The sequence below is a fragment of the Anolis sagrei genome, chromosome 3 (assembly GCF_037176765.1).
Source record: "Anolis sagrei isolate rAnoSag1 chromosome 3, rAnoSag1.mat, whole genome shotgun sequence".
Classification (NCBI taxonomy): domain Eukaryota; kingdom Metazoa; phylum Chordata; class Lepidosauria; order Squamata; family Dactyloidae; genus Anolis; species Anolis sagrei.
Genome location: NC_090023.1, coordinates 141,254,521 through 141,280,364, shown reverse-complemented (window position 1 = coordinate 141,280,364; position 25,844 = coordinate 141,254,521). Strand labels below are relative to the sequence as shown.

At 39.7% G+C, this 25,844-nt stretch overlaps 2 protein-coding genes across 2 annotated transcripts; one reads left to right on the top strand and one right to left on the bottom strand.

Annotated features, from left to right (window-relative positions):
- The first annotated feature begins 1,243 nt into the window (after positions 1-1,243).
- LOC132769955 (uncharacterized) lies at positions 1,244-13,007 on the top strand. Its single transcript, XM_067466919.1, has 5 exons — positions 1,244-1,672; positions 7,611-8,356; positions 8,776-8,937; positions 10,235-10,416; positions 12,899-13,007. Exons 1-5 carry the CDS (start codon positions 1,567-1,569, stop codon positions 12,912-12,914), a joined length of 1,212 nt encoding a protein of 403 aa, XP_067323020.1. The 5' UTR covers positions 1,244-1,566; the 3' UTR covers positions 12,915-13,007.
- A 3,123-nt stretch (positions 13,008-16,130) lies between these two features.
- BLOC1S2 (biogenesis of lysosomal organelles complex 1 subunit 2) lies at positions 16,131-24,570 on the bottom strand. Its single transcript, XM_060769360.2, has 5 exons — positions 24,452-24,570; positions 22,490-22,606; positions 21,748-21,867; positions 20,067-20,171; positions 16,131-18,619 (listed from the first exon to the last, which is right to left on the bottom strand). Exons 1-5 carry the CDS (start codon positions 24,534-24,536, stop codon positions 18,588-18,590), a joined length of 459 nt encoding a protein of 152 aa, XP_060625343.2. The 5' UTR covers positions 24,537-24,570; the 3' UTR covers positions 16,131-18,587.
- Between the last annotated feature and the right edge of the window lie 1,274 nt (positions 24,571-25,844).

The window sequence follows — 25,844 nt, the reverse complement described above, 5'->3', positions numbered from 1 at the left end:
CTTTCATGAGGCAATCACCAAAACAATAATCTTCAGAGACCTGATGGCCCTGCTTTGTTAGTCTCAAGGTTGAGACCGTGTAATTCATTCATAAAACTATAGTCTCCTTTTTTTCTTTTGGCTGACCTTCCAACCACCTGCCTGCCATAGGAGAGCTGAAATCTGCAGGGAAAGCTCCCTGATTGGCTGCTGGGTACCACAGCCCCTTCATGTGGAGGGAATCCTCCCAGCTGCTTGTGAAGTCAGAGCTGGCTCCATCAATCAGCGTAAAACCAGTCCTAGCTGGGCTTGCACGCGAAAAACAAATGACTGAACTGTATAAAAAGTGCGTTTTATTTGTACAATGTATGCCAACTTCTTTGAGTGGCTTACTACTGGCTGTCATCCTTTCTGGCTGGATCGAATAGCTTTAAGTCTCGCCAGGAACGGACTCAGTTTTCACATTCCAGATCTTGCTATCTGCAAACTGCCCTAAATTGCTCAATAACACATTTCACACCTCTGGATTCCCACCATCAGCTCTAGCTATCTCCATTCAAATCTGGATTCAGAAGAAAAGAGGATGGACAGGAAGTCCTTAGCATTTCCTTCTTGTTATTGAGCACAGACAGGAAAGGATCTATCAACAGTTATAGATGGATTGCTCTATATACATTATTTTATCTTACAGCTGTGATATACATCGTTTTATCTTATTTAACAAGACACAGTGAATCTCTTTTATAAACTAATATATTGGAGGGTAGAGGTTTCACTAAATAAAGTTTCAGTCTAACTACTTGTCTGAGGTCCCTTCTACACAGCTGAATAAAATCCCATATTATCTGCTTTGAAGTGGAATATATGGCAGTGTGGACAGATATCCCAGTTCAAAGCAGATATTGTGGGATTTTTGCCTTGATATTCTGGGTTATATGACTGTGTGGAAGGGCCCTGAGTCTAAGTCCAATGAAGTTAACAGGACTTACTTCTGATTTCAGTAGACATATATAGGATAATGGTGTAAAGGTTGCAGCTTCCTACTCTTCATTTCTTTCATGGATAGTAGAATCATACATTGAAAACAGGAATCAAAAACAGGAAAGCTGGAAAGAAAGGGAAAAACTCAATTCTGCCCTCTCCCTATGTAAATCTAAAAGACAGAACGTAATATTATGCAAGCACATTGGCATCTTATTTTCTCTGCAAGGAGCTAAGGTAGTCGAAACCCCTCCAGTCATCTTGACTTTTCAGCTCAGGGAAATGCATTCCAGAGGGCTTCTCCCTTTTAAAGTCACAGTTGCCTGCCTGCCTGCCTAGTTGCAGTCCTGCAGTCCGCAGAAGAACAGCTCTCTGGTAGCAATGGCTTCTGTAAAAAGCTTTCAGCTTTGTGAGCCATGATACCTGCCTCCATTGCTTTGCAGCTTGGATGGGAAGACAAAACCCGTGAGTTTCTTCTCTTTCCCATTGCCGTTAGGAGCTGAATGATAGATGGGAATTTTAAAAGCTTTTCCACTGCTGTCTGGACTTTATCTCAAGAAACTCCCTCTAGCAGCATGATTCATAAGGCTTTCCTACATCTCACGGATGAACCTTAATTCGCAAGAGTCCTCTTCCAACAGACAGATGTTTAGACGATCCATGATGTTCAACTGCCGACAGTCATTCACAATCAGTGTTCCCTGGAAAAAAGGTAAGTACCCAAAACATACAGAAATATTTCATAGATTTCAGAGCTGCTCTTGAAGATCTGTGATGGTTTTGTTAGCAAGGTCGGACTATGGTAGAAACAAGACAGGATTTCAGACAATATCTGTGATATCGAAGCAATGTTGGGTGTTACAGCATGTTTGCAAATTGACAATGGAACAGAGACGTAATTGTTTTCACTGTGACTTGAACTTCAGGGCATTGAAGTTTTTGTGCATTTTGGACACTAATTTTGTGATTAAACCATTTTGAATCCTAAGGCATCCAAGTTATTTGGTAATGACTAAAAAGCTTTCTTGGTCGAGATTCTAATCTGTCGCAATAGTGGCACTTTCTAGATTTATCAGACCAAGATAGTACAATCTAGGTCTGTTGGATTCATATTTCTAATTTACAGCGAAACTTCTCGTAACAAAGACACATTTTTGTTCTCAATTAGAATTTGAAGAAACCTGTCCTCTTACACTCATAAATAAATTTCCCTCAACAAGTCTAAGAGGAAACATTTATTACATAATTAGCCCACACCTAGTGTTTCCACAGGTCAGTGCGACTATAGCCTTCTTATTGCAACCTCCTCTTCCTCACAGTCTGGAATAAGGTCTCCAGCGGAAATTTAACAGAAGCTCAGAAATCCTTTGGACTTAATTGTGTCTTTCAATTAGGAGTGATTGTCTGCCAGATATGGTGCCAAAATGTGAGAGAATGTATATTCTCCATTCTTAATCTGGAAGCAGATTGGGAGTAGAGGTCAGAGAGATATGAAACTTTGATTATTAGGGTTTTCCCCCACTCATAGCAACCCAGTAGATCACTTGTGGTAGCATTTGGGTTTTTTTAACCTTATGTTTTTGTGTTTGTTTGTGTGTTCGGGCATGCATAAAAGTGACCTGTTGATTTATGGTAACACCATGAATTTCACACTGAATTTCAAAGTTGTTGCTATTGTTGCATCAAATTGTTTCCAATTTATGGCAACTGTAAGGGGTTTCACTGGCATGATTTGGAGTTAAGGGGCATTAAAGAACTGAAGGCAGAGTTTAAGAATTACAGTTTAGATCAATCCTAATGTTGGATTAAGACTATCTCTTCTGAATGCTGAATTTCTGTGGAGCAATAGAGGAAGATCCCATGATCTGGAACAACACAGTGTTCTTTAATTCCAGTTATCTTGCTTACCATGCATAGACAAATCACAGAATTGTGGGAAGAATAGCTGTCAAGAGGGAACAATTATGCTGATCAGACAAGTTTCGGTGATAGTATGATAGCTGGTATTGAGGCCTCATGGCGCTACACTATTTCCGGAGCGTCGCTTCGGAAACGTTGTTTGCGGAACGGAGGGGCAGAAGGATACCAGTGAAGTAAAGTAGCAGACGCGGGACACAGAAACCGCCACAGAGTCTGCGGAAGTATACCAGTGAACACACAGGGATAACACTGAACGGATTTTAGTTCTTTATTGAGAAGTGATAAACAAGGGTTTGAGTAACACATAAGACTGAAGGGGGGAGACGGTAACCCACATGCTCCGGACAAACTAACAGTGAAAAAAATGTAGTTCTTTATTGAGAAGTGATAAACAAGGGTTTGGGAAACACATAACACTGAAGGGGGGAGACGGTACCCCACACCCTGGCTCCTCACAAACTTACAACATTCCTCGTATTTCCCCCCTTCTTTCTATCCTTCCTTCTAAGCCAACAACACACTACCTTCTAAGCCACATGCTCCCCTCCCTTATTCACAACCACCATTGGGGAAACAGTGTAGCACCATGAGGCCTCAGTACCAGCTATCATACTATCACCCAAACTTCTCCTGAATTTAATTATAAATCTAACCAGCTAATTCTTTTCACACAGCTCACTAAACAAAAAGCATAACCTGAATGGTTCCTTTGAAATTAGCATGGCATTCTTCTTGGAAAGCTATGACAAGAATTCTATGGCAAGTGAGAAGTTTAGATTATTTATTTATAGAATCATAGAATCAGTTAGCCAACCCAGGCATGCAATCTTGGTTTTCAGGTTCTAATATTGAGCATGGTTCTATGGATAATTTTTCAATTTGTATTGTCCGCAAACAGCAGTGTTAACTGACACTGTTTTTTGCTGTAGTGTGGTCAGAAAATTAACATCTCTGAAGTGGTAAGCAGAGAAGCTGTGAGAATTAATAAACTTCCTTCCCACATGAGCTAATTGCCACTAGCTCTTTGGATCAGTGATTCTCAACCTCTGGGTGCCTAGATGTTTTAACCTCCAATCCCCAGAAGTCCTAATAGCTGATAAACTGGCTGGGATTTCTGGGAATTGTAGGCCAAAATACTGGGGACCCACAGGTTGAGAACCACTGCTCTAGATAGCTATACCACCAGTTCCTCAAGTGAGACATACAGGCGCAAGGCACACAGACAAAATGAACTAGTGAGACAAATAGATGTTTGCGTGGATGTTTGGTGGGAGACTTTGAGGGGGAGGCCTAGATTTCTGTTCCATTATCTACTTAATTTTCTAGTTTAATTCTGCTAAAATGGATGGCGCTCAAGGAATCATCTGCAACACTTGTGGAATGTCTGTGTTTTTGCCTGAGGATGTTGATAACTATTATTGCAGCAAGTGTAGGTTAGTGGCCATCTTGGAAGAGACAGTCCAATGCCTTGAGGCCCATGTATCCACACTTCAACATATTAAGGAAGAAGAGGTTGCCTTGGACACAGCAGAACACACTGTTTGCAGGGGAATCACGCAGGGGCTCTCTTTGAGGAGAACGTAATGCCACAAGCACAGGGTGTAGATACTTGGAGGAATATTACCCATAGAACTAATAGGATCATTTTGTAAGTTTGGAGCTACAGAATCAAATTGAAGTTATATCCAGCATCAGTGATTATGCAGAACAAGAAATGAATCAAAACTTGTCCTTAGGGAATGTGTAGGTGCCCCTGGAAGAGTCAGCACATGGAATGGCTTCTGCCAAACCTCAAAGAAGATGTGTTATGATGATAGGGGATCTCCTGCTGAGGACTTGACAGCATAACTCAAGAATCCAAGATGTAACAGAGAGGCTGGCAAGACTTGTCAAGCCAAGAGACCATTATCCCTTCCTTTTGGTCCATGTGGGAACCAATAACAGTGTAAGATGTAGCCTTTAGGAGATCATGGGATTATGAAGCTATGACAGGAAGCTGAAGAACCTTAATCAGGAATAGAGTTAGAGATCTGTTGAAAATAAATCTCTTCTGAAGGGTTCCATGACCAAAAAAGTCTGGGAACCGCTGTCCTAGTTAATGTATTGACCATTACTTTACTAAACACAGTGCATTTACCCAAGATGAGTATTCATCTATATAAGCAAGGTGTGTGCACCATAGGTGCTTGGGTATAGTGGGCATATAATGTAGAAAGAAGCTAACATCTGCTAGTTAAAGCTGCTAGGCTGGTGTTGTGAAGAATCAAAGAGCTCCCTTTTTTACTTGTCAGAGCAGCATTGCCAGTGGTGTTTGGTTACCCAAATATCTTTTCCCACACACAAGGCAGAGTTAATCAGAGAAGTAGGAAATGCCTATTGTTTCAGAAAGGAAATGACTAGTTTCTTGGACATGGTAGAAAACACAGATGTCATCATTTGTTTAAAATAAGATCTCTTTGTGATTTGAAAAGGTTTTGTGTGTGTGTGTGTTTGTGTGGTATGAAGGAAAGGCCACATATACTGCTCTGGGAAAGAGAGAAGAATGGGAACAAACACAGGCTAAATACAGAAAAATGAGGCACAGAAAAAGAAATGGAAAGAAGAAGCCTGGATTTAGTAAAAATTATCCCATCCCCACTACTTTCCACCACATTATAGACTTGTTTCTAATGAATTCACCAGTATTGCAAATTCTAAGGACTGTCTACACCAACAAAATAATCCATACTCACCTTTATTCCAGTGTGTATCACTACATAACATACAACCATTTTAATAATGAAAGTGCTTGTAAGTTTGCGATTTTTAAAAAGTCGCTTCTTGCTCTGCAGTTTCAAGGAAAATGGCCTTTTGCTATGTTGGTTCTCTGGATCGGAGTGGTATCTGTGGGGGTGAGGAGTAAGGGACAGATTGGTGGGTGACAAACATTGTAATTTTTAATAATGTTCAGTGATACTTCCTGGGGTGTATTGCATGTTTAATATTAGTTGATCCCATTTATTACTTTATTCATAAGTTGCTTAAGCACCCAGTGATGCCTGAGTTAGGAATTTTGTAGTCCTATTTATAAGAAACTAGCCATCCCCTGCCACATGTTGCTGTGGCCCAGTCTGTGTATATGTGTTTTGTGTGTGTATATATTTGTGTATGTGTATGTGTGTGTGTGTGTGTGTGTGTGTGTATATCTATATATATAAATTTGTTAGGGGCATCCAACGAGGAAACAAAACTCAAAAACCCCCCAACGAAACTTAACCAAAATTCCCACGCCCATAACACAACCCACAAGGTACAAACATATCTACTCAAAATGAAAAACAACACAACAACACACTCACAAAACGGCAAAACAACAAAACTCAAAAATCCCCCAACGAAACTTAACCAAAATCCCCGTGCCCATAACACAACCCACAAGGTACAAACATACCTACTCAAAATGAAAAACAACACAACAACACACTCACAAAACGGCAAAACAACAAAACTCAAAAATCCCCCAACGAAACTTAACTAAAATCCCCGTGCCCATAACATAACTCACAAGGTACAAACATACCTACTCAAAATGAAAAACAACACAGGAAGGAAGGAAGGAAGGAAGGAAGGAGGGAAAGAAGGAGAGAAAGAGGGAAGATTGGCCACAGCAACACGTGGCGGGTAAAGGCTGTTATTTCTATTATTATGATGATGCTATTGTTCCTCTGAGACCCTTTTAGGGGGAATGGGAGAGGTGTCAGGTCCCAGAGGCAATGCATTGCATTATTGTTATTGTTATGATGGTGGTGAAATAAAAGGAAATAAAAAGTGAAAGAAGGAAGCAAACAGGGAGGGAAGAAAGGCAAAGGAAGAAAGGGGGAGGGAATGAAGGAAAGAGAGAAGGATGAAACCAAGTAGTGAAAGAAAGAAAGAGGTAGAGAAGGAAGAAAGGAGAGAAAGGGGGAGGAAAAGGGGGAAGGAATAGGTAGGGACCTCTCTTTCATAATAGTCCAGATATCTACCTCAACTTTGATAAGTTTTACTATAGGCCACAGCAACGCGTGGCAGGGCACAGCTAGTATATATATATATATATATATATATATATATATATATATATATGGTTTTGTGCATGAATTGTAATGCATTTTCTTTTGTTTTTTAAGTCCCTTCTGCTGTGTTTTTCAGTGTTTTTTATGAGTGATGGTCACTCGTTGGTCTGATAGGTGTATTGTGTCTGAATTTTGTGTCAATTCGTCCAGTGGTTTTTGAGTTCTGTTAGTCCCACAAACGAACATTACATTTTTATTTATATAGATAGCCATTGTTTGCTTTTGATTTTTTTTGTGAATTTTCCCATTTTAAAATACTAGTTCCATATGGTGTGGCGTTGGAAGACATGGGTGGTGGTCCACAGATGGGAATGGGGTGGTGGTGGGACTGGGGAAACAATACTTGTATTTGGATTGTTGAATTTTGAAGTTTGTACATTTCTTTTTTCCCATATATCACAATAAACATTTATACCAAAACAAATTGTCAATAAGGCTTCCAGGACCGGGTTGGCTAAAAGCCACCATTCATATCCTTCTCCATGTTATAAGATTATGGGAAGGATGTATTAATTACAAAAGACTGAGTGGATCATGTTCTGTCATTGAGCTCTGTCTCATAGCTTAGATAAATATGTTATAGAGACCAGCAATTAGAATTCTCCGTGACTGAAATCTGTATTTATATTCTTTTGTTAGGCAAAAAGACTCTAGCGTCCAATGACAAGGTGATTTTGAAAAACATGAAGACAATCAATGAAATGGGTGAAGGACTAAGACAATGTCTTCCTGCTGGCTCAGGCCCTTCAGAGAAATTGGAATCTAGCATACCGCAACAGCATCAGGCCAACTCACTCACCGTAAGTGATATTCCAGAAAAAACAGAGTACTTTGCCATGCTTTCTCATCAAAATACCTTGACACCAAAAGATGAGGTTGTAAAATCAGGCAACTTGGAATCAGAAGGTTCTGGTGTCACATTGCCTGATGGAGCCAACTCCGAAAAGCGCTTTGTGCTGCACAGAAGAGATTCTTCTTGTGACTCTGGCGTTCTGAGTGCCTCTTCCTCCCCAGTAATGGTATCATGCAAAGACACTGTGAATGCCTGTCTCTGCATCTCAGACTGCAAGAAGCCAAAGGAATACCATGCAGAAGAGATACAAACGTTTGCAGTTTCCTTGAACAAGGATGCTGATTTTCAGGATACAAAGCATACTGAGCAGTCCTTTTCGGATGGTAGCCAAGTAGAGCGTTTGCAGGGTAAAATTTGCAAAGAGGGCAGTTCCTCCCTCCTTCCCACTATGTCTGTAGAAAAGAAAAGTTTTCATGACGATTACAGAAATGACAACTTGGAAGAACTGACATTACCTGCTCATCCCTTAAGAAGGCATCCCACAAGTGACAGCTTGGATGAGTACATGGACGCTTGCTGTAAGCTGAGTAAGGTAAGGACTTTTCGTGCATACCAAATTGTTCAGAGTGAAGTATGAGTTTATCTGCTTTCTCTAGAAGAAGCAGTTTCAGGCTGAGTGTGTGGGGTTGATGGCAATTTTATCTAGCTCTCTCCTCCAGATTTTTTTTTTTTTTTTGCATCCAGGGCCCACTTTATGTTATTGAAATTGCCTAGTGAAAACCGAATCGATTTTACAAGTTCTTTCCCATGAACTTGACTGTACTAACTGGAGAAGTACTTGTTTGCTTAAATGGAGCAACTGTTGTTTTATCTTGTTTTGAGCAGATTTCTTGAGGAGTGTCCCTTTAAATGGCCAGTATTTATAATACATGCTACAATTCTTTTTCAGAAGCAATATTTTATTTTGTCACTGAAAATATCCAATTGTCATTTATTTTATTTTCATTGTAGGTCAACCAAGAAAATGCCAAAGCACGTGGTTCAGGCTTGGGTTACCTAGAGCACATCTGCCAACTTATTGAAAAAATTGGACAGCTACAAGAGCACAATCTGAAATTACAGAAAGAAATCTGTGGTTTACAGAAGGAGCAGAAAACAAGCCAACTAAAGGAGGTAACAGACTGTCTTCTCTGTTCATCTTAACCAAAGAAATGATGCTTTAATTGCTGATTTGAATGGTTAAAACTTAGGAGCTAATTAAAATTAATGTTATTGTGAATTGTCCAGTAAGTCGGAATTCTCCAGCTGAGTTTACACTAGAAAAAAGCAAAATATATTTAATTTGCTTTTACAGAGCAAATTGCTGGCCTAAGGGAATTTTAAAAAAATACATACAATTGAAATAATTTATTTAAATTGCAGTTCCTGTCTCTGAGGCACCACATTAAAGATGGACAAAGTTTACAAACAGCACTGTCCTAACTCATTGACTACAGCAGTTGGTAAAATAATTGCTTCACTGACACAGTGTGAGTTACTCTGTTGTTATGAAATGCATGTTGGTGCGACCTTCTCAGATTTACTAGTAGAAGTATACACGTACATTGTTGCATTGGTAGCATGAATGATTGGAACAAGACTGAGATGTGGGTATGATATGGGCAGGTTCAAATCCGGGGAATGGCGTGAGCTTCCGCTATCAGCCCCAGCTTCTGCCAGCCTAGCAGTTCGAAAACATGCAAATGTGAGTAGATCAGTAGGAAATGCTCCGTTGGGAAGGTAAAGGCGCTCCATGCAGTCATGTCAGCCATATGACCTTGGAGGTGTCTACAGACAACGCCAGCTCTTTGGCTTAGAAATGGAGATGAGCACCAACTCCCAGAGTCAGACACGACTGGACTTAATGTCAGGGGACAACTTTTACCTACCTTTTATAGTTATATTGTACAACATGGGCTATTCCTAAAACACCAATTTCGTTTTACATTTAAATTCACATGTTTCATAGAAGCAGAGAACTGGGAAAAAACTTGTTTCATAGGTTAGCTTGCACAAACAATATGCCACGACTCTGTCAAAAGTCATAAAGCAGGACAATATCAGGGGAGGGAAAAGAATGTAATCTTTTAGTTTCCTCCCAATTGTCATTTCCTTCCTCTGGTATGTTTTTGTTATATTCATGTAGCTGTTGAATAATTAGGAGTTGTGTTTTTGTATAACGTTTTGGAAATGTGTTTCTTGCCATTATATATTTGAGATAACAATTATGCAAACCAAAAGGTGTCTGTGGATCTTCCAGAAGTCATTCTACAACCAGTATGTATTTTGAAAGTCCAACATTTTGTCTTCTTGGTGCTTGCAGTGCACATTTGGGAAAAAGAAGCAAAATATGTATTACATATTTTACATTTACATACATTTACAAGTTGCACAGTTAACACCAACATATCTCATTTTTCACCCGATGTAGGAATATTTTATACAGCACTGCTCCTGTGGTGCTGCCAGTGTCTTGCTCAGCTCATACCGAGAAATGAAGAATTATTTTCCTGGGTGGAACAAACTGAACAGCCTACTTATTCAGAACGGAAATATATCTGACCTCTCTGTTATTCCGGAAACAGGAGGAATCAGTGAAAAAATCAAACAAAGGTGAGTTGCTGCTTTTAAATCACAACTTTCATTTAAAAGGCTCATTATGAAATAGGTGTTTTTATGACCACTTGGAGCCATACACCTTAGACTGCTGGACCAGTGCTTCTGAGATGGGCAAATTGCTTTCCATCTGTGATGTACATAGCGGCCTTTTAAAGAATATACCTCTGAGAAAATAAGAACTGCACTTAAAAACATCGCTTGTTTTTAAGTGCAGTTTATCATTTTTAAATCACAAATTCCCTAGGAATCATATAGTAATCAGAACAGTGAAACAGAAATGAAAAAACTGAATGCACTTTCATTTGCCTTCTATGTTTGATAGTTTGCAGGTTAAATATTCTTCCAAATTGATCACTGTCAGCTGGTTATCTCTACCCACCTCCCCAAACCTACGATGGGTGAATAGTTCCAATATTCTGGCATTACAAAATTCCAAAATGCCTAACTGGGCAATGCTGGATATATACGTTGGTATAAAATCAAATAAACACATACACAGGTAGAACCTGGTAACCCACCAGGCCTAAAACAGCTTTGAAGTGAGTCCTGTCAAAATTGCCTCTATATTGCTCGGAGGGTATGAGGCTCTTTTTCAGTTAAAAATATATAATAATAATAATAATAATAATAATAATAATAATAATATAATAAAACTTTATTTTTATTCTGCACTATCTCCCCGGAAGGACTCAGGGCAGATTCCAAACATAAAAGGCAAACATTCAATGCCTGAACATAATAATAATACACCCATAATAACAAAAATTGACAGTTCAACATATAAAAGCAAATTATTACTTAAGAAGTAAAATTAAATGAAAAATGCAACTTATTATTAATTCAGCAGGAAAAAGAAGTAAAAAAACACAAAGCTGATTTCCATGTTCTGAGATAATTACCTAAATTTGTTATTGTCAGCCATTGAGGTATAGAAGACAGGATTCTGCATTTTAAGAAAACATGATTTATCCAAAAATGTCCATGTTTATAGTTTCTATTTTTTAACTTATTAAATTCTTCAATGATTTTTTCTGCTTACATTATTTTTTGTTGTTTTATATTGGTTTAATCTGCTGAAATTAATCTTACATGTACACCATCCTGAGATATTGTGATATGGAATAGGCTATAAAATATGTTATGCCTGCATATGCAACCAACAGGTTTCCAGCCAACATTTCCTGTTCATTCCATGTTGCTGTTAACATTGTTAGGCGCAATGCATTTATTAAATAAACAGATTTAAATTATCTGAAATCAGGAATTTGATCTCTGCTCATTTTTGCCTTGAAGAATACTGCCCATTCAAATCGTTCAGAAAACACCAGCTTTTTAGGCGTGAACAAGTATGGCTGAAAAAAACACCCCCAAGTATGGCTGAAATATACCCAACTGTTTTTACAGGTGGTATTGCTATTTAACATAATTAAGATATAGTGGTTCGTACCATTGCTTAGCCATGAAAACCCACTGAGTGACCTTAGCAGGTTTTGTTCAGTAGCAGACTCTCTCTGAGTAAGAATTGCCAAGAAAAAAAATGTCGTAGGGGGCCCTTCTACACTGCCATATAACCCAAATTATTAAAGCAAATAATCCACATTATCTGCTATGAACTTGATTATCTGAGTCGACACTGCCATACTGCCAATCTGGATTTTTATGGCAATGTAGTAGGGGTCAGGTTCTCCTAAGGTTCACCATAGGTTAGAAATGACTTGAAGGCACACCACAAAAGCAACATAAATGACAACAGACCAAAATCTACAGACAGTGGGTCCTTCCACACAGCCCTATATCCCAGAATATCAGAGCAGAAAATCCCACAATATCGGCTTTGAACTGGGTTATCCGAGTCCACACACAGCTCCCTCCCTGCTGATATTCCGCAGGAAATTAAAGACCTGGCTGTTTAAGAAGGCGTTTGAACAAGAAGTGCAATGATTGGTAATTGACCATAGGAATGAACAACGGAAATTGATACTGGATTGTGGTTTTGGCGATGAGACGACACGGAATGGCTTTTGTAGTAATGATGATGTTTTTGATGAGGATGTTTTCTGATAATGTTGAATTGTGGATTATTTTATACTGTGTCTTATATTTTGTACCTTGTTTTTTGCTATGTTGTACACCGCAGTGAGTCGCCCCTGGGCTGAGAACTGCGGTATATAAGCGAAGTAAATAAATAAATAAATAAATAAATAATGTGGGATTTTCCGCCTTGATATTCTGGGATATAGGGCTCTGTAGAAGGGCCCAGTGTATATATGTCACGTGCAGCTCCTTTTAGCCTCTGAGCAAAAAGATTCAAAATGTGTCTTTCTCCATGTGTCACTCCCAGATCAATTCGCCAACTGTTCCATTGACTTTTATTTTTACACAGGAAAAAAACTATTTGCAGGGTACAGTTCACCCTGATAGTGTTAACCAAATATTTTCGCTAATTACTTCATTTTATTGTGTGTTTTTGTTTCAGAGAGGATCGTGTTTGACATGTGAAGACTATGATGCTAAAACCTGTAAGGCATTATTATAAAATTGCACATGATCTGGAAAAAAGGGATGTCGTCCCGCCCCCCCCCCCCGCCCCCGTCCCCCAAATTCACTTGTGTCTATTTATGAATTTAAACTATATCTGTATATAGTTAATACATTGCTTTTATAGCAGCTTTTAAAAACTATTCTATGGGGTAGACTGTATTCGTTGTATTGAATACTAAGAAACAGGACCATTATGATGTTGTCACAATTCTTTGTACTTTGCACTAATGCTTCATCAGGACAATCATTTAAAAGCTGTATAGCCAAGGTCTCATCCTTTATCTTTGGACTCAGGACTTGTTCAATTTCAGGAGCAATGGAACTTGTTTCCTTCTTAGTGCTACCTTCCCTTTGGCCTTATTTTACACCAACACCTTGACAATTTTTTTTCTATGTCAGGAGCAACTTGAGAAACTTCAAGTCGCTTCTGGTGTGAAAAAATTGGCTGTCTGCAAGGATGTTGCCCAGGGGATGCCTGGATGTTTATCATCCTGTGGGAGGCTTCTTGCATGTCCCTACATGAGAAGCTGGAGCTGACAGTCAGGAGCTCACCCTGCTCCCCGGAATCGAACCGCCAACCTTTCGGTCAGCAGTCCTGCCAGCACAAGGGTTTAACCCATTATGCCACTGGGAGCTCCTTGCATTTGTTCAAAAATGAAGATAGTAAATAGAATGTTAATTGTGCAGAGGGGGAAACATTTGGGATGTTAAATAGATATGTTTGTTATACAATTTTTACCATTGGGCAGGTGTTCTGGGTGTTGTACTCCCAGAATCCCTGCCCAATTGTGGTTGGTGCTGTTTAGTTTTTATTCAGTTTGGGTCCCTGGACCTTGTTGAATCATAACTCCCATAACTTTTGATTATCTGCCATGTGGACTGGGGATAATGGAAATTGCAACACATGAGCACTTATAGCTCTGAGGTTGGGGAAAGGTCAAAGGATATTTTAAGGCCAGGCACCATATCCACAACCTTGTATCTAAATCTAAACAGGACAAACCGCAGCCTTATAGGGGTGTGCAAAACAGCAGAAATCCATTCTGCTCTTGTTTCGAATTTTGGGTGCTCCCCCTCCACTCCAATTCTGTTTTTTGGGAAGATTCTTCTCAAAATGGAAATGGAACTCAGGATTCCAAATTACAAGTCTGAATGGCCTCCCTCCTAATCACCTGGAATGTTCCCGAAAACAGAATGGGGAGGGGGACCTGAAATTCGAAATGTAAACAAAATGAAAACAGTGAATTCACACACCCCTAGGTTAGGTAAAGGTAGGTAAAGGTCTTCCCTGACATTAAATCCAGTCGTGTCCGACTCTGAAGGTTGCTGCTCATTTCCATTTCTAAGCCGAAGAGCTGGCGTCTGTAGGCACTTCCAAGGTCATGTGGCCAGTATGACTGCATGGAGCACCGTTACTTTCCCGCTAAAGCAATACCTATTAATCTGCTCACATTTACATGTTTTCTAACTGCTAGGTTGGCAGTAGCTGGGGATGACAGTGGAAGCTCACCCCTAGTTTACTGTATCACAATTTCCATCAGCTCTTGTCATGATGTCTAATGGCGAGGAATACAAGAGCTGTAGTCCAGCATCTATCTTCAGAACAGGCTGATTAGTAATTGAAGTAATATTTTCAGAAAAGATATCTGAAGGACAGTCATGAGAAGGGAAGAAGTTATTGACCTTTCTGACAAATTCAAAACAAAATAACCAGTTCCAGCTAGAATCCGAGAATTCTTAAATTGATGGTTTTCTAACAAAATATATAAGATTAACCAATTTCAAAAGTCTGGAAAGTGACCAATGTAATATCAATGTTTAGAAAGGAAATTAAACATTTATATAATGTCTGTTCTGTTTAGGTCTTTTTTTTTTTGTAGTTACAAGCTAGATGAAGATAATGCCATGGATGTTGTATATCTCATTTCAGTAAGGCCTTTGGCAAGGTTCTCTGTGACATTTTCAAAAGGAAGCTAATAAAATGTGGGCTAGACAATGCTACTGTGTTAGGTGGATTGGGAATTGTTAACCTGGCCAAATCCAAAGGGTGCATTTGAATGGCTCTTCTTCATCCTGGAGAGAAGTGACAAGTGGTGACATAGGGGTCTGTCCTGGGCTCAGTGCTAGTCAACATATTTATCAGTGACTTGGATGGCAGAATAGAAGACATCCTTATCTAATTTTCAGATACAGTAGTCTCTCGCTTATCCAACATAACTGGGCTGGCAGAATGTTGGATAAGCGGAAATGTTGGATAATAAGGAGGGATTAAGGAAAAGCCTATTAAGCGTCAAATAACGTTATGATTTTACAAATTAAGCACCAAAACATCATGTTTCATAACAAATTGACAGAAAGAGCAGTTCAATACATGGCAACATTATGTAGTAATTACTGTATTTACGAATTTAGCACCAAAACATTGCAATGTATTGAAACAGCTGTGGATCTGAGCGGGAGGCAGACTGTGGTGGATAATTCAGAACGTTGGATGAGTGAAGGTTGGATATGTGAGACTCTACTGTATCAACAAATTGGGAGGGATGGGCAATACCCCAGAGGACAGAATCAGAATAGACAATGGCTGTAACAGATTAGAGATCTGGGCAAAACTAACAAAATGAATTTCAACAGGGAGAAATATACAGTAATACACTTTGACAATAAAAAATGAAATGCACTGATATAGGATAGGCGACACCTAGCTTGAAAGTGCAAAAGGGATCTAGGAGTCTCAGTAGACCACAAGCTGAACATCAGTCAACAGTGTGATGCGATAGCTAAACAGCCAATTTGATTCTAAGCTGCATCAATAAGAGTACAGTGTCAAGATTGAGGGAATTCATAGTCCCACTCTATTCTGCTTTGGCAAGACTTCACCTGGAATGTTGTGTCCAGTTCTGGGCACCACAGTTTAAAATTGATATTGACAAGCTGGAACGTGTCCAGAGAAGGGTGACCAAAATGATAAAATATTTGGGGACCAAGTCTGATGAAGTGTTAGTGCAAACATATGTTTTTAACCTCAGATTCTGTGTGGTTAATGCATCATGCTGGGCCTCAACAGCGTACGTTGCTACTATTATTTTTTAAGCATATATGGCCTTTTTTCTCATTTTAAAAGTTGTATCTTTGTACCTTGTGAGTAATATTAAAGACAGGAAAGGTTGACTTGTAAGAATGTTTTATTAAAAATTCTTGTGCATCACTTCACTTAAATGTGAAATCATTGTACAGCTAGAGCTCTTGCTAGATACTAAATTGAACACTATTGAGAAAAGTTAATGTAGAAATGCAAACGTTTCATGCTAGATTGAGGTAGAGAGTATCTGAGGTGATTTCAGCTCTCCAGATTTAACAGGAGCCTGAAACTCAGTTGTAGAGTACACACCTTGTATGCTAAAAGTCCTAGTTTAATACCAGGCAAGTGTGAGGAAGACTCTTCTCTAATTAATAGACATTTGAGGTTTCGGATGTCCTCATTTTATTAATTGAGATCTCCTGGGACCCATGAACTCTTTGATCCAGTTTAGGTAATGGTAAAGATCATGGGTGTTGGAGTTCAGCTTCATATGTATGGGCTACAGTTGCTCAATCCTGAAGCAGATGATATTTAGACAGAACAATGATCCAATTCTTCAGCTCCATATGCTGCTCAGCAAGTTAAAAGATACAGCGAAAAGATAGTAATTTGGAAGCTAATCCACCAACATTATTGTTCTTTTCCACAGTCCAAATCTGTCTGGTTAAAGATCAGTGTAGCAATTTAGTAACATGATGGAAGAAGGATAATTGTCAATAAACTTTACCTACACATAGGAAGTCAAAAAGAACACACAGGCACAAATACCAAAATATATATGTTTTGATGTACAATACATATTTTTATAGGCCTCGATTACTGAATTTAGGCAAGTATAAAAAACATACATCTGAAATAGTAAGTAGTCACATGTTCATGCTGAGTTTCTGCACAGAGAATACCTACTAAGGAAATCTGCCTACCATTCAAAGAGATATTGACAACACTGGCATTGTGCTGGTGGTCGTAATGGGAGCAAACAAATGCAATACTAACAGTCATGTTGAGCAGATCCCAGAGTTAATGCACCTGTACATTTCTGTATGGTTAATAATTGTATATATAACAGTGCCATGTCTGACTATAATTAAAACTCAGGTAGTCAGAAAGAAAACCAGACAATGCCCAACAAATCATTCCTGAAGTAGAGGATGACAATTTTTGAAAACAGTTTGCCAATTTTTCTAAATAGAACAGGTACTGCTTAAGGGTCCCATATTACAAATTGCATCTGCTGTAGAGAAAGCTTGACACTGTTCTCAGTGTATATTGACAAAATTCCAAGTTTTTCTTCACTATTCATTGTCTCAAGCATTTTAATGTACATGTTACTCTGAAACCTTACATACTTTGCAGTTGTACTATACTAACGTTAATGTAATTGATGACAGATATCAGATCTCCAAAATAAATCTGGGTTGAAAGAACATGGTTAGTACCCAGTGGAATAGAAATGGAGGAACCATCAGATGTGGGGTGCCAAGACATTGCAAGTTTACGGCAGGAAAGCAAGAATTCAAAGCCTTGCTAGAAAGGCTTGGAAAGTTAGGCAGTTGCGCCTATGAAGAATTGTGGACAGGACTAGTACTTCTTTAGCAGTTGCCTTACAGTACCACTTTCCATCCTGGCATTCTTGGATTATTTTTCTTTAGTGATTCTGAATTAGATTTTAAAGGAGATGAAGCTCTACCTATTGTATATTATCACCATCTAAGCCAGGCATGGGCAAACTTCAGCCTTCCAGGTGTTTGGAACTTCAACTCCCACAATTTTTAACAGCTTACTGGCTGTTACGAATGATGGGAGTTGAAGTTCCAAAAAACTGGAGGGCTGAAGCTTTCCCATGCCCGATCTAAGCTCTACTATAATAAACCCATCATAAACTGTCAGAATTAAATTGAGTTATCTTCAGCCACATGCCAAGTAGCTGCTGAGACAGAGCAAGCTTAGAACCAGCCAGTCCCGTACATATTCTGCCTTATCATGAGAGAAAGCAGTTTGGACTGATCTAGAATACCACTCCGAAAAAACCTGAAGATTATCCTCCTACCGCAAACAGTTTTATGTTACTTTCTGGCTATTATATGTTTCTCAAAAACAAAACAACACATACACACACTTTGCTGTAAGGCCATACCATTTTAGTAGCTATCACAGTATATTGGTAGCCATCATTTTCACAAATCAGTATCTCTGCAAAGCACAACTTTCAACATATGTTTCGTTGGGGAGTAAGTGCAAAAATATTAGTTATGGGGAAATTACTGTATCAGATTGCTGAAGCAGCTAGAAGTGGCCTTGATATTAATCTCCTGTAAATGAGTAAAAAAAAGAACATTAAGAAAAGACAGGTTCTACAGGAGAAGATTTCAGCCAAGGGCAACCACTACAGACCTTAGGAGTTCCCACAAAACTCTACTCAAGACTGTTTTTTTGTGTAACAAATTGTGTAAAATCCAGAAAGTCAGTGACACATGATCCTATTTCTTGCATGGAAGAGCCATATGTATTAGAAAAAAAAGTCTCATTGCATAGTGTCCTTTCATCGTTTCTCCAGTTTTTTGTACTTTGCTTCTGCAAAAGATAAGATAAAATGCACAACCATTAGTGCAACCAAAACATTTAATTGGTGAAAACACTTTCAGTTATGTCTGAGCCCCAGTTCCATGGGAGGATTTTCATGTTCTGCAGAAAATACGCATCCCCATGTTTAGTTAGGGCATTCCAGTTTGAAATGTGTGTTGTAATCCGCACTGAGTTCCCCTGGGGTATAAGGCGAAATATAAAGTTTTATTATTATTATTATTATTATTATTATTAAACGTATTTTGGGCAGAAAAATATAGCAAAATAGTAAAACCAAGGCTCCATTTCCACTGAACAGATTATAGCTTCATTATTCAACGTTAACTGCCATCTTTCCATCTATAGAAACCTATGATTTGTAGTATAATCAGAAGCACTGGAACACTAACTACTCATTTTAAATGCCCCGTCATAATGGCAAATCCCAAAATTCAATGGAATCCTCCCATGGCAGATGGTGGCATGTACCATTATAATTCCACTATATAAAGGAACTCCTTCAAGCTAGGCCCTTTTTTCTTTTAAGAGGCAGAACCATCACTTCATTTCCAAAATAGCAGATGATACTGCTGATCAAGCAACATCGGTGCTTATGTGACCAAAGTTACAGAACTGTGTACAATTATTTGCAAGTATATACCTTTTTGATCTATACCCTAATGTAATGGTATTAAAGTGGCAATCAGTAAGGTAAAGGCTTCCCCTGACATTAAGGTTGTGTCCAATTCTGGGGGGTGATGCTCATCTTCATTTCTAAGCCGAAGAGCCAGCATTGTCCGTAGACATCCTCAAGGTCATGTGGCCAGCATGACTGCATGGAGTGCTGTACCTTCCTGCAGAAGCAGTACCTATTGATCTACTCACATTTGAATGTTTTAAAAATGCTAGGTTGGGAGAAGCTGGGCCTAACAGTGGAAGCTCACCCCACTCCCTGGATTCGAACTGCCAATGTTTCAGACAGCAAGTTCAGCAGTTCAGTGGTTTAACCCACTGCACCACCAGGGGGTAATCAGTACATGCATCTATATTCATGCACATCCCTTCTTCATTACTTTTATCTGTTTTCTCCCTTTTGTGATATCCAAATCAACTAAAATTTAACTTGCAAGTTTCCCAAAGGAAGAACTTATCCTTTTATTATATTATTCTATTAAACACTATGTACATCAGTAACTCAGTGCTAATATTTTCATATATATTACATTACGGAGCCTGCCTGGGCAGACACAGCATTGAATTTTACCCTTCTATAATGCCAGTCCTGCCCTGTACTTTCTTTGGAAGCCTTAGCTGGACAGCCTGAACACTCATTTTGTATTAGATGCTTATGAAAATTGTTGCCATAAGAGGACATGTTGTGGAATGGCATCAGATAAAAGTCCTGCTTTATACAATTTCCTTATAATATTCTTCTAGAAGTATTACAAAGACCTACCAAGTTTCTTTGAATATGCATCCAGTTTGTAAGCTGCCTGTTCCAAAGCTGCCACTTGCTCTTCAATTAGATTGATTTGCTCCAGATATGGCTGAAGTCCAGCATCTTGGACAAAGGATGAGGTAGAAAAACATTAAAAAAATAATTATTGACTCACTGATGGTGAACAACTTCTAGCATTCCTTCATCATAAGGTGTGAAATGAGGTGGCTAGAAGATATGGTATCTTTTAAAACACCTAAAATTAATATAAAACAACAAGACTACCTTGTACTAGCTTATACAACGAATCCACATTTTCTGCTGTGATGGACAATGCCTATCTGTGTGTTTCCCAGTTCTTACCTAAGGTGCTGAAGATGTAAAGCTGGAAGCTTAACACGAAATACTACAACTCCTTCTCATTAAATAACAATTTAAATTTAAGATTAAAACTTAAAAGAAATCCCTTTATTGTGACAGATAAAACAACATTTTTGCATTCTAAACCGATTAATATCTGTGCTTATTTTCAAAATTACATATGGGTCTTGGTCCTAGCCCCACTATCCCTGTGGTGTGCAATTTAATTGCCAAATGTGTGGCACACAACCACATGAAATCCTATGTTAAACATGTAATAATTTTTACAAGTTCCACAGAAATTCCATTCTCAACAGAGAACTCCATTTCATTTTCAATGGTTCATGCAATAATTTCAAAATCATGTAACATCGCATTCCCCAGTCACAAATCTATATTTGCAATTTACAAGAAACTTAACTGAGAATCCATTCATAGCAAATATATTTATAACAAGTAGTATAGTACTGATCTCTTCCTATACTACTGATCTAAGGGATATGGAGGTGAGTAATTGCTGGAGAGGACAGGAAAAGACAGTGTTTCACTGATTTTGGAAGAAATCACAGGAACCCAGTTGGGAATAGCCAGTTTACAAAGGCTACAACTGAATGACATGGTATGCATATGCAAGCAATAACTACACACATGGCCAGAGTTTCTTCTAAAATGGTTGGAGAATCTATGGCCCTTCAGAATGTTGCTGGACATCTCTATCCCTGAGTCCCTTTGGGGAGAGAGGATGGCATATTAATAAATTATTATTATCATCATCATCCTATTTAAGCTGACTGGGGTTCATGAGAAGCCCAACATAACCTGGAGGACCACAGATTTCTTGCCAGTTACAAAAAATCACAATTTGTCTCATGAACAAAATGGCCCTCCCACTGCCACTTTGCTGTTTGTACAGTCCTTCCACAGTGGCAAGGCTTAAACTCCTGTGCTGGCAGGACTGAAGACCAACAGGTCACAGGTTCGAATCCATGGAGAGCGTTGATGAGCTCTCTCTATCAGCTCCAACTCCTCATGAGGGGACATGAGAGAAGCCTCCCGTAAGGATGGTAAAACATCAAAACATCCGGGCCTCCCCTGGGCAATGTCCTTGCAGACAGCCAATTCTCTCACACCAGAAGTGACTTGCAGTTTCTCAAGTCGCTCTTGACATGACCAATAAAGTCCTTCTACTAGATTTATACTTTCTGTGAATTTTGGCCTTTATATAAACATATTCTGTGACCATATAAAAGATCACCAGTTTCACCGCTGTGACCATACAAACAAGTTAAGACTAGAATTAAAACACAATCTTGATTTGAATATTTCTCCCCTTACTTACATTTCTGATTCAAATCTTTCAGATTTCGACTTATATTTATTGCAATATCTTTCATTTCTAGGTATTTCAAACTAGTCAACTTGTTCATATTTTCCAACAGTTTGTAGTCTTCACTAGTGGCTTGGAGAAAGCAAGGGAAAGACACACAGAAATGTTATTTCTTTTACAAATGTAAATTACCTATTGTACACAATTTTAATCTCAGTTACATTTATATGAAGCTACTCAAAAATCTCATTATTCTCTCACATACACTGTTTTCACATTTGTGGGACTGAGGGGCACAGAATCCCTGCAAAAGTGAAGAAACCGCTAATATTGTAAGCCCCTCCAAACATGCAGACTTGTCAATAACACCAGCCCATCACTCCTTTTCCCAGCTTGTCATTGGGATGCTTCAGCCAGATTTTAACCCCATGCGAACCCCACTGACCTCCTCAACCCACTCCACTTCCTCTCATTGTCCTTTCAACAATGCCAGTCAGATTTAAACCCTTTCAAGCCCATAGATTGCTTTGTTCCAATCCTCTTCCTCTCTGTCTTCCTCTCCTGTCTTTCCAAAAACAGCGAGCCAAATTTTAAACTTTTCCAGCCCATCAACTTCTCTTTGAAATGTAAAATCTGGCTCCTGCAAATGTTTTAAACATGAAATTTGAACTGAATTACTTGGAATTAAGTCCCATAGGAGACAGTGAGAATTAATTATGTTAATTAATATGTGTTAAACTTAATGTGAACTTACCAGTTAATTCACCTGTCAGATAAACTGCCATTTTGTTGAACATATCCTTACAAAGCTCATTGATATCTGCCTCTGCTGGTTCTGTAGCTTCTTCTGCTGTTTCAACAGCTGGATCATCTATTAAGATTTACAAGTATAGAAAGAAAATATTGCCTTTAACCAATATGCACATTTAGTTATTTATGCAGGAAATGAATTTAATTTCCTCATATATGCCTTTAAAATGGCTTGGCAATGAAACCCACTTGGTGATAACCTAGCACAGTATTTCTTAACTTGCCAAAGACTATCAAAAAAACATATTTCTGCTGGTTTTAGGAGCCCCTTTAGCAGATAAGGCAGAAGATCTCTCCGCCTGTCCTTCTCTTCCTTTTTTGGAAACAGACAACGAATCCTCCCACCAAAAGCCCTCCTCCGCTGCGATTGGCCAGCCTCTAGGCCAAGGTGAGGGCTGTTTCTGAGACTCCAAGCAGGGAGGAAGAGTAGGCATGCTCGGTGCATGGCAGGGTGGTGCTAATCTATGGGTGAGGGAGAGCGTGCAAGGCTGGAGGGAGGCTTGTGCCAGCAATTTCCTTCAAGGTGTGGGGGTTGTGTGCAAAGTTTGGCCCAATTCTATTGTTGATGGGGTTCAGAATGCTCTTTGATTGTAAGTGAACTATAAATCCCAACAACTACAACTCCCAAATGTCAAGGTCTATTTTCCCCAAACTCCACCAGTGTTCACACTTGGGCATATTGAATATCCGTGACAAGTTTGCTCCAGATCTAACATTGTTTGAGTCCACAATGCTCTCTGGATGTAGGTGAACTACAACTCCAAAACTCAAGGTTAATGCCCACCAAACCCTTCCAGTACTTTCTGTTGGTCATGGTGGAGTTCGGACTGCTCTTTGATTGTAGGTGAACTATAAATCCCAAATGACAAAATCAACCTCCCCAACCCCACCAGGATTCAAATGTGTGTGTATCGAGTATTTGTGCCAAATTTGGTCCAGTGAATTAAAATACATCCTCAAATTACAAGAAAGGAAATTCCACTTCCTGACTGTATGAGCTGTTCAACAGTGGAACTCTCTGCCTCGGAGTGTGGTACAAGGTCATTCTTTGAAAACTTTTAAACAGAGGCTGGATGGCTATCTGTAGGAGATACTTTGATTGTACTTTTCCTGCATGGCAAGGGGTTCGACTAAATGGCATTTCCAACTCTATTATTCTATAATTCTAAGCCTAAACTCTCCCTAGAAGCCAAGATGATGACTGCCATTTTTATTTATTTTTCGTGTCAGGGCAGCCAGTCAATTATATTACATTTCTAACAGAGCAAAGCAAACAAACAGAGAAAATACAAAATGTGTGAGTTTGGTAGTTGATTAAATGTCCTTTGACCAGTATCTGGCCACTTGGAGTGCTTCTGGTGTTGCTGCAAGAAGGTCCCCCATTGTGCATGTGGCTGGGCTCAGGTTGCACTGCAGCAGGTGGTCAGTGGTTTGCTCCTCTGCACACTCGCATGTCGAGGATTCCACTTTGTAGCCCCATTTCTGAAAGTTGGCTCTGCATCTTGTGGTGCCAGAGCGCAGTCTGTTCAGCGCCTTCCAAGTCGCCCAGTCCTCTGTGTGCCCAGGGGGGAGTTGGGGTTTGAAGTTTAGGGCCAGAGAGGTCCTGGGCCTCCCTAAACTACAAACCCCATAATTCTGTAGGAAGAGGCAGCCACAGGATCTAAAGGGGGGCGCACACTTAATCAGCCAGTGGTCCAAATCAGCCTGAGCTGGGCCTTTGATCCAAGAGAGGCCTGGAGGTCTCTCCTTCCTCCTTCAAACTACAAAAATGGGGTGCTGTAGAGAGGAGAAAAGGCCTCTAAATTCCCCTCTTCCTCCACCAGGCAGGCAAAGAAGCTAGAAAGGGAAAGATAGCCCTCCCCCAAAAGCACCCCCTTCTCTTCTTCCTTCCTTCCCTCCACCTTACGCTTGGCAGCCTGTTGGGGTCCTTCCTCAGCAGCCGGAGCAGCAGCCTTGGTCGTCTCCATGATACAGCCCTTTCTCCCGCGCATGCGCTGCTACTTCCGCATACAATCGCCTTCCTCCAATACCATCCGATATACTCTTCTGGCCCCGCCTCCACCAGCTACTGCGCATGCGGGGAATTGCTTCGTCCCCTGGGATGAAGTGAGAGCGCGGGATAGGTCACGTGATATCGTTTGAAAGCTTAATTGGTTTGTATTGGAGCACGAGCTTTTTGTGGCTAGAAATGCACTGCCAAGTGAGAATTAATGCTCCAGCGTGACATATATGTTTTTACTCAGTTGTGGGAATAGGGTAGTTTGAGTTAGGTCGAAGGCAGCTAAGGCATTTAGAGTCTCATCACATTTGGGCATTTATCTACTTCAACCCACTTTAAATGCTGTGACTGCCTTGATTAGCATTGAATGACCTTGCAGCTTCAAAGCCTGGCTGGTTGCTGCCAGCCAGGCTTTGAAGCTGCAAGGCCATTCAGTGCTAATCAAGGTGGCCAGTTGCAACGTTCACACTTGCCTCCAGCAGACACTCAACTCCAACAACCACCATGTCAGACTACACAGAGAAGCCATTGAAATCCAGAAGCATGCGGACAATTTCAACGAAAAGGAGGAAACGATGAAAATGAACAAAATCTGGCTACCAGTATTAAGAAACTCTAAAATCAGGACAGTAAAAAAAAAAAGAAAGAAAAAAGAACAACACTCAATTAACAGTAGAGTTCTAGACAAGAATAAATCAGGGCCAGCTGATCGTCTCCCAACAAGGGATCCCCAGGCAGCAACCAGCCAGGCTTTGAAGCTGCAAGGCCATTCAGTGCTAATCAAGACGGCCAGTTGCAACATTCACACTTGTCTCCAACAGACAAGAGTTCTTTCTCCCACCCTGGACATTTCCACAGATATATAAACCCCATTTTTCCAGCTTCCAACAGACCTCACAAGCTCTGAGGATGCAGATGTGGGTAAAACGCCAGGAGAGAATGCTTCTGGAACATGGCCATACAGCGCGGAAAACTCAGCAACCCAGCGATTCTGGCCATGAAGCCTTTGACAACACAGTTTAAAGGCCCCTCCCTAAACTACAAGCCCCAGAATTCTGCAGAAGTAAATGCTCAAGTGTGATGAGGCCTTTAGTCCCCTCTCCAACCCCCACAGATAAATTGAATCCGTAGCTGGGATAGCGATTCAAATAGGGTATAATGCTAACCATGGCCCCTTCTACACTGCCATATAAAGTCCAGATTATCTGCTTTGAACTGGATTATATGGCAGTGTAGACTCAGATAATCCAGTTCAAAGTAGATAATGTGGATTATTTACTTTGATAATTTGGATTATATG

Bases quoted from the DNA above. Each gene is read 5' to 3' on its own strand.
- LOC132769955 (XM_067466919.1), top strand. From the start codon at position 1,567: ATGAACCTTAATTCGCAAGAGTCCTCTTCCAACAGACAGATGTTTAGA. The intron at 8,357-8,775 runs GTAAGGACTTTT...TTTTCATTGTAG, and splicing joins CTTGCTGTAAGCTGAGTAAG to GTCAACCAAGAAAATGCCAA. The intron at 8,938-10,234 runs GTAACAGACTGT...CACCCGATGTAG, and splicing joins AAACAAGCCAACTAAAGGAG to GAATATTTTATACAGCACTG.
- BLOC1S2 (XM_060769360.2), bottom strand. From the start codon at position 24,536: ATGCGCGGGAGAAAGGGCTGTATCATGGAGACGACCAAGGCTGCTGCT. The intron at 20,172-21,747 runs GTAAGTAAGGGG...CCTTTGTCCAAG, and splicing joins GAAAGATTTGAATCAGAAAT to ATGCTGGACTTCAGCCATAT. The intron at 18,620-20,066 runs GTAGGTCTTTGT...TATCTTTTGCAG, and splicing joins TGCATATTCAAAGAAACTTG to AAGCAAAGTACAAAAAACTG.